Source organism: Cebus imitator, unplaced genomic scaffold (genome assembly GCF_001604975.1).
Source record: "Cebus imitator isolate Cc_AM_T3 unplaced genomic scaffold, Cebus_imitator-1.0 Scaffold93, whole genome shotgun sequence".
NCBI lineage: Eukaryota > Metazoa > Chordata > Mammalia > Primates > Cebidae > Cebus > Cebus imitator.
This window is the reverse complement of record NW_016107408.1, coordinates 4,662,802-4,671,406: the sequence shown is the minus strand read 5'-3', so window position 1 is coordinate 4,671,406 and position 8,605 is coordinate 4,662,802. Positions and strand designations below refer to the sequence as shown.

At 49.9% G+C, this 8,605-nt stretch overlaps 1 protein-coding gene across 1 annotated transcript in view; it reads right to left on the bottom strand.

The window, feature by feature from the left end:
- The window catches only part of CD300A (CD300a molecule), a 20,263-nt gene that overhangs the window by 8,532 nt on the left and 3,126 nt on the right, over positions 1–8,605 (bottom strand). Inside the window, exons 3-4 of the mRNA XM_017535633.2 lie at positions 3,865–4,206; positions 3,066–3,219 (exon numbers count right to left, since the gene is read on the bottom strand). Of these exons, the coding sequence (XP_017391122.1) occupies positions 3,066–3,219; positions 3,865–4,206 (496 nt within the window). The remainder of the gene's footprint in view (positions 1–3,065; positions 3,220–3,864; positions 4,207–8,605) is intronic.

Below are 8,605 nucleotides of genomic sequence, written 5' to 3'. Positions count from 1 at the left end.
AAAAAAAAAAAAAAAAAAAAAAAAAAAAAAAAAAAAAAAAAAAAAAAAAAAAAAAAAGACAGTATAAAGCCCTCTTTCTACATATCCCCCATTTACACATCCCCCAATTTCCCTACATAAACACACCTGCTGTTCTTAAGAACCTTCCAGTTTATGTGTATACAAGCACATATGAATGTATAGATTTCCCTTCTCTCTTATGAATGTACAGGATTTCCCTTCTCTTTTCACACAAAGGAGGCCTCATCTAACATATTCTGGTTTTACTTAACAATAAATCTTAGAGGTCTTTCCACATCAGTACATAAAGAAGTCCCTCACTCTTTCCTATAGCTGCATGGTATTCCAACACACGGATAAACCATGATTTATTGAAATGTTCCCTCTGAATGGGCATTTCCCCCACTCCTTTGCAATGGTAAATGTTGCTTATAAATTGCCTTGCAGCTCCACCTTTTCCACCTGACCACGAAGCAGCAAATTGACCAGGAGGCTGATGCAGCCCAGTTTCAGGCCCCTCCACTGCTTGGGCCCCTTCCTTCATGCCTACATTTGCATTCATAATTTTCTCATCTTTTTCTTAGATTGCTGCCTCCCCCAGCCAGGCGCAGTGGCTCACACCTGTAATCCCACCACTTTGGGAGGCCGAGGCAGGTGGATCACCTGAGGTCAGGAGTTCGAGACCAGCCTGACCAACATGGAGAAACCCTGTCTCCACTAAAAATACAAAATTAGCCAAACGTGGTGGCGCATGCCCGTAATCCCAGCCACTCAGGAGGCTAAGGCAGGAGAATTGCTTGAACCCGGGAGGCGGAGGTTGTGGTGAGCCGAGATCTCACCACTGCACTCCATTCTGGGCAACAAGAACAAAACTCCATCTCAAAAAAATAAAAGTGATTGTCCTGCCCCCCACCCACAAATTGCACAACCTTCAGGCCCTACAGAACCCAGCTCTGCCATCTCTGTGTATCTCCAAGGTAAACTTCTGGAAGTGGCATGTTCAAGCCTGAATTTTGCCTTGTCAATCTCAATATTGAGATTGTGATTCTGGGCTGGCAGAAGCCTGTGGAGGGTCTTCTGGGTATTATTTAGTAAAGAATCTGGCTGGCCTTTGTCCCTGGGTCTTAGGAGGGAGGCTCTAAATCCTTGGAATTTGTCAAGAATTAGGAGTGTCTTTCTTGTTCATGAATCACACCTGGACTTTGCTAAGAGCTGAGACAACAGGATGGGGCTGGTCACCACAAAGATCAACCATGTCATTAGAGATTTGGAGCCCTGAACCAGCCCAACCTCTCAAAGAGGGATTGGAGGTGGAGACAGTTCAATCACATCATATCTACGTAATGAAACTCAGTAAAAACTCTGGACACCAAAGCTTGGAGGAGTGTCCTGGCTGATAAACATATTGAGGTGGGGTGGGGGGGGTGGGGAGTGATGCAGGTGATGCTCCCTGATTCCACCTGGAGAGGGCACAGAAGCTCTGACTGGGATCCTCCCAAGCCTTGTCCTATGTGTCTCTTCATTGGCTGGTCCTAATCTTTATCCTTTACGATAAAACTGTAATTTAATGCTTTCCAGAGTTTTGAGTCTAACAAATTATGGAACCTGAGGGGGTCCTGGGGACCCCCAAATTTGCAGCCAGTTGGTCAGAAGTGTGGTGCTCTGGGGATCCCCAAAGTTTGGCTAGCATCTAAATCAGAGCGGTCTTGTGGATGTTGAAGCTCTTCACCTGTGGGGTCTTTAGCAACTCCAGGTCACCAGCACCAGGATTGAATTGTGGGGCTTTGCGCTAGAGTAAGGAGTCCAGGAACCCCAGAAATTGTTTGTGACTGTATGTGTTTTTCTGGGGAGAGTGTCTATAGATGTCAGATTCTATGTGGGGTTGGCGACCCCCAAAAAGGTTAAGAACCACTATTTAGAGTGGAGAACTTGAGGCTTTGGAGTCACTTAAACCAGAATTGGAAGCTTAGCCTTGCCTCTTGTAGCTACTTGACTGGGTAAATTGCTTAACCTCTCTGAGTCTCAGTTTACTCATCTGCAAAATGGGGATTGATATGGGTTGGCTGTGTCCCCACCCAATCTAATTTTGAATTGTAGCTCCCATAATTCTCACATGTTGTGGGAGGGACCTGGTGGAAGATAATGGAATCATGGGGTGGTTCCCCCCATACTGTTCTCATGGTAGTGAATTAAGTCTCACGAGATCTGATGGCTCCATAAGAGGTAACCTCTTTTGCTTGGTTGTCATTCTCTCTCTTGCCTGCTGCCATGTAAGATGTGCCTTTTGCCTTCTGCCATGATTGTGAGGCCGCCCCAGCCATGTGGAACTGTGAGTCCATTAAGCCGCTTTCTCTTTTTTTTTATTTTTTTGAGATGGAGTTTCGCTTTTGTTGCTCAGGCTGGGGTGCAATGGCAGGATCTCGGCTCACCGCAACCTCTGCCTCCCAGGTTCAAGCAGTTCTCCTGAGTAGCTGGGATTACAGGCATGCGCCACCACACCCAGCTAATTTTGTATTTTTAGTATAAATGGGGTTTCTCCATGTTGGTCTGGCTAATTTTGTATTTTTAGTATAGATGGGGTTTCTCCATGTTGGTCAGGCTGGTCTCAAACTCCTGACCTCAGGTGATCCGCCTGCCTTGGTCTCCCAAAATGCTGAGATTACAGGTGTGAGCCACCGTGCCTGGCTCACCTCTTTTTCGTTATGATTTACCCAGTCTTGGGTATGTCTTTATCAACAGTGTGAAAACGAACTAATACAGGGATGGCGACAGCACAGGGCTGCGGTGAAGGGCAAATGAGAATACTCACATGAAGCGTCTAACACAGGCCTCGCAGGATGTCACCAGCGCTCAGTAACTATCACTTTCCTTCCATCTGCCCCCCAACTTCTCCCTTACCTGAGCCCCCTTCCAAAGCCAAGGACAGGTCCAAGCCGGAGTATACAGACTGGTTTCCAACCTGGGCCTGGGGCAAAAGGAGTGGTGCGCACCTACATGGCCGAGGTCCCCACCCTGGGCTCCTTCCCACAGGGTCCCCTCCGTGTCTCAGGGGCTAGGGTGCTTACTGTAAGTTCATGACCTCCTCATTGTCCTCCTGGATGCTGGTACTATGGGTGGCACTCACTGTCAACAGGGTAGTAGATGGCACAGGTGGAAATGCAGTTGTGATTGTTGAGGTCCTGGCTACAGTGACACTGGTAGGTGTCATTGACGTTGATGCTGGTGACAAAACCACAAGTCAGACTCAGGGAGCTGTCCTCACACTCTCCCACCGCTCAGGATGCCTTTCTGGTTTGATTTCATGTGAAATGCCCACTCAGGAAGGGGGCGGAATGCAGGACCTCCTGGGCCAACTGGGCATTTCTAAACAGGACCCAGGTTCCACTCCCAATGGTCCTGATTTTCCGTCCTGCTGCTGGGGGTCCAGGTGTTCCTGTGAGCCGCCATGCTGCAGAGGAGTCAGTCTACACTGCAAATCTGACCTGTCACATGGTAAGGCTCCCCCTGAGAGCAGCAGCTTCCCATCTGGCCCCCAGAGCCTCTCTGTTAAGCCCTACTCTCTCCCCACGCAGGTGCACTTCTGTGGTGCTGAGCCTCAGGTGCGCTCCTGGCTCCTTCACAGGCAATGCTCTCTCAGCCTCCCTGTCACCGGACCCTTCCCTTCTTCAACACTGGGCAGAGGTGTCAGCTGCTCCAGGAGAGGCCCCCTGACTATTCCCCTAGCCCCATCTCTCTCCCTCTTACACACATACACACACACACACACACACACACACACACACAGCTTTGCGTCTCTGATCTGATTCCTGCCCCAACAATTCCAACCTGAGGCCTGTTTAGGCACTGAGGGAAGGAGGGGCTCACCTGGGAACACGGACACCTCGACCTGGATGAAGCGATCGTGAAAGTTGTGGAGCAATGGTGTATCCACCCCACACCAGTATGCGCCTGCGTCGTCCTCTGTAAGATTCTCCAGGGTCACTGTGAAGCTGAGGTTTGCAGGATGGTCCCTGATGGACACTCGGCCGTTCCTCAGTTTTCCTGCTGACCCTTTGGTCTCCACAATCTTGGCACATCCAATAGTCCACCGTACTCTGCACCAGTATTTGTTGAGAGTCCTGTGTTCCTCCTCATACCCACACTGCACGCTCAGGGATCCCCCCAGGGGGCCCGCCACGGTGCGGGGGCCGCTCAGAGCAAAACAGCCTGGAAAACACAAGCCCGAGTCCAGGCTCCTCCTCAGATGGGCCTGGCCAGGGCTGCCCCTGGGTCAGGGCTGCATGGACCCTGGGGGTGTGGAGGAGGCAGCGGCAGCCAGACAGGCCCTGTCCACCCAGGAGTGGGGACTGGGGGTGAGAGCCTCCCTCCGTGCACAAGTGGGAATGGGGCAGAGGCTTCCATAGAGACTGGAAGGGCTCAGGCTGGGTGCCCTGGGGTCACCTCCTCCAAAGATTCCCAAACGCCCCATCAGCACCCCAGCCCTCAGCCCCTGACTCCTTCACCTCATATCAGCCCCATCAGCCAGATCATACCTTGAGCATTCTCTTTTTTTTTTTTTTTTGAGACGGAGTTTCGCTCTTGTTACCCAGGCTGGAGTGCAATGGCGCGATCTCGGCTCATCGCAACCTCCGCCTCCTGGGTTCAGGCAATTCTCCTGCCTCAGCCTCCTGAGTAGCTGGGACTACAGGCACGCGCCACCATGCCCAGCTAATTTTTTGTAGTTTTAGTAGAGACGGGGTTTCACCATGTTGACCAGGATGGTCTCGATCTCTTGACCTTGTGATCCACCCGCCTCGGCCTCCCAAAGTGCTGGGATTACAGGCTTGAGCCACCACGCCCGGCCCGAGCATTCTCTTTTCTGCTCTGCGACCCCGAGATTTTGCTCACAGCAGCCCCTTTCTCCAGCCCCCTGCCTCCTTTTCCTTACCCTTCCCACCCCTCTCACCCACAGGGGCCTCCTACTTCCAAATCTGCCAGGAACATGAGAACTTACCCCTAAGTACCTGCCTTCCCGGGAGGGCCACCCCAGCCCTGGGCACCCCAGCGAGAGGAAGACCACCCAACATACTGATCTGGTCCCACCAGGGGACAAACCTGGACAGCAATAGGGTTGTCAAGCCATTTTGACAAGAATACTGGCTAGGTACAGTGGCTCATGCCTGTAATCCCAGCACTTTGGGAGGCTAAGGCAGGTGGATCACTTGAGGCCAGGAGTTCGAGACCAGCCTGGCCAACATGGTGAAACCCCGTCTCAACTAAGAATACAAAAATTAGCCCGCATAGCAGCACACCCCAGTAATTGTAGCTACTGGGAACCTGAGGCACGAGAATCGCTTCAACCCTGGAGGCAGAGGTTACGTTCAGCTGCAATGGTGCCACTGCACTCTAGCCTGAGTGACAGTGAGACTCCATCTCATAGTGACAAATGCAGAAGGCACATTGACAAAAACTTTCATTCGTCCTGTGTCTTACCTTATTTTGCCCAGCTCTTCTAGACTTAAATCTCTGAAATAAATGAGCTTCCTTGAAAATTAGGTCTGCCATTTTCACAAATAATTCTCAGATGCAAAGTAGGGAAAGTAAGGTGATGGCTGGAAGCTAGTGTCTGCCGTTAAGCAGAGGACACATGGCCCCTCTCCCAGGCAGATGGGCATGTGCCCGCTGGGAAGTTATGTGTGCAGTGTCTCACTGCCCTTGTAATTCTGTGATCGGGCCCCATATTGGCTGGGGATGGTGGGAAGCGGGCTTGCTCTCCTTTCCTCAGGTTAGAGCTCTTATTTATTTATTTATTTTTTTTTGAGATGGAGTCTCACTCTGTTGCCCAGGCCGGAGTGCAGTGGCAGGATCTCGGCTCACTGCAACCTCCGCCTCCTGGGTTCAAGTGATTCTCCTGCCTCAGCCTCCCAAGTAACTAGGATTACAGGTGTCCACCATATCCATCTAATTTTTGTATTTTTAGTAGAGATGGGGTTTCACCGTGTTGGCCAGGCTGGTTGTGAACTCCTGACCTCAGGTGATCTGCTTGCCTCGGCCTCCCGAAGTGTTGGGATTACAGGTGTGAGCTACTGCGCCTGGCCAGAACTCTTTAATTTCACTTACTGTTTCAAATGGTTAAATCTCCTCACATGGGACTTTTGGAGCACTGAAATGGAAGCCCCAGGAGGTAAGGGTCTCCTTCTCATCCCTTCAGTGTCTACAGGTGCCTTGAATATGGTAGGCCTTTTATAGAAACTTTATGACCCCTCCTCCTCGACCCCATCGGCTCCACACCCAGCCCATGGCTGCCCAAAGATGATGACAAGTTCCCCAGTGCCTCTCCCAGAGGCCCCCGCAAGCCTCCCCTCCTGGCCTGGGTGTACAGATCCCCTGCAGAGGAGGCCTTTCTAAGCTTGTCACAGGTGTGATGTTTCCTGAGACTCTCCGCGGCAATTGCCAGCACGAAGCAGAAGGAACCTCAGAAGAATCTGCGTTTATATCTCTACCCTATTATGTATCGGGTGTTCTGAGACAAGTTAGTTAACCTCTCTGAGCTTCAGACACCTCGCCTAGGAAGTGGTGACAATTGTCCCTGCCTCATATGGCCTTTGCGGGTGTTAAATGAGATCACAGGTGCAAAACGCCTGGCAAATAACATTAGGTTGAATCACACGAAATGGCCAAGATTCAACTTTTTGACCAAGACAACAGGGTTTCATATGACTGGGGCTAATAAAGATGGATAACCTTTGGGCTGCCCTGAATAAGAGATGACAAGAGAAAAGGACCATAGATGAAGGAAGAATGGAGAGTCAAGATATCATTTTGCAGAAATTCCCTACAAAAAATTCATAAACTTAGAGGAATGTGATTTTCTAGAAAAACGCAAATCACTAAAATTGACACATGCTAATTGCTTAATAAGTAGATGTAGTCTGGGCAACATGGTGAGATCCCATCTCTACAAAAAAGAATACAAAAATTACCTGGGTGTGCTGGTGCACATGCGCAGTCCCAGCTACTCAGGAGGCTGAGGTGGGAGGACCACTTTAGCCCAGGAGGTTGAGGCTGCAGTGAGCTATGATCACGTTACTGCACTCCAGCCTGGGTGACAGTGAGATCCTGTCTTAAATAGGCCAGTGAGTGGCTCATGCCTGTAATCCTAACACTTTAGGAGGCCAAAGTGGGGGGATCGCTTGAGCCTGGGAGGTTGACGCCAGCCTGGGCAACATGATGAGATCCCATCTCTACCAAAAATACAAAAAATTAGCAAGGTGTGGTGGCACGTGCCTGGATTCCCAGCTACTCAGCAGGCTGAGGCAGGAGGATCACTTGAGTCCAAAAGGTGACGACTGCAGTGAGCTGTGATCATACCACTGCACTCCAGCCTGGGCAACAGAGTGAGACCCTATCTCAAAACATACATACATATATACATAAATGAATGAATGAATGAATGTCAGTTCCCAGCCCTCTTCCACCCAAGATACTGCTCCTGGTCCCTGTCCTGACCCGATTCCTTGCCTCTCCTGAGCTGTGAATCGTCACCTTTCTTTGTCTATTTTGGCTTCTCTCCTGACCTCAGTGACCCCACCTCCTCTGCCCACAGCACCCAGTCCTGTCTCTCGTCCCACCTCCAGTGTCTGACTTGTCTTTGGATTCTCTCTCCTCTCTTCTCTCTCTCTCTCTCTTTTCTGTCTCTCCTGATTAACTTCTCCCCTCTGAAATCTTGGATAAAAAACTGTAACCTGGCCAGGTGTGGTGGCTCATGCCTGTAATCCCAGCACTTTGGGAGGCTGAGGTGGGCAGATCACGAGGTCGGGAGTTAGAGACCAGCCTGACCAACATGGTGAAACCCTGTCTCTACTAAAAATACCAAAATTAGCTGGGTATAGTGGTGCATGCATGCAATCCCAGCTACTTAGGAGACTGAGGCAGGAGAATCACTTGAACCCAGGAGGCGGAGGTTGCAGTGAACCGAGATCATGCCATTGTACTCCAGCCTAGGTGACAGAGTGAGACTCTCTCAAAAAAACAAAAACAAAAACAAAGAACTATCACCTAATCTCCCCAAAGCTCTGCCCCACCTGTGAAGGTGGCTTTATAATTTATAGATTGGGAAGTGTCAGAAAACCCTCTGTTTATTTCCCCCAATCACATGTATCCCCAGCGCTCCCAGCCCCAGTCCTCTAATCATAAGCAGGAGACGAGAGACTGCCTTGGGGCCAGGGTCCTCTACCAGGATGTTTATCTGTTGTCTTAATGTTTTCCTTTAAGATCAGGGTCTCGACCCATTAACTCTCAGATAAATGACTCAATTGTCCAACTCAAGAGGTCAGAAAAGGAACACACGCATACGCAACATAGGACCAGGTCTTCTTTCACTAATTTGTGAATTCACAGAAATCAGTGAAATAAGAAACTAAAACAGAACAAAAACAATAATATATATATATAAAACACAAAAGAAGAAACAACAGTGGAGTTAGTACATACATTTAAAAATGGATTTTTCCGCCGGGCGCGGTGGCTCAAGCCTGTAATCCCAGCACTTTGGGAGGCCGAGGCGGGTGGATCACGAGGTCAAGAGATCGAGACCATCCTGGTCAACATGGTGAAACCCCGTCTC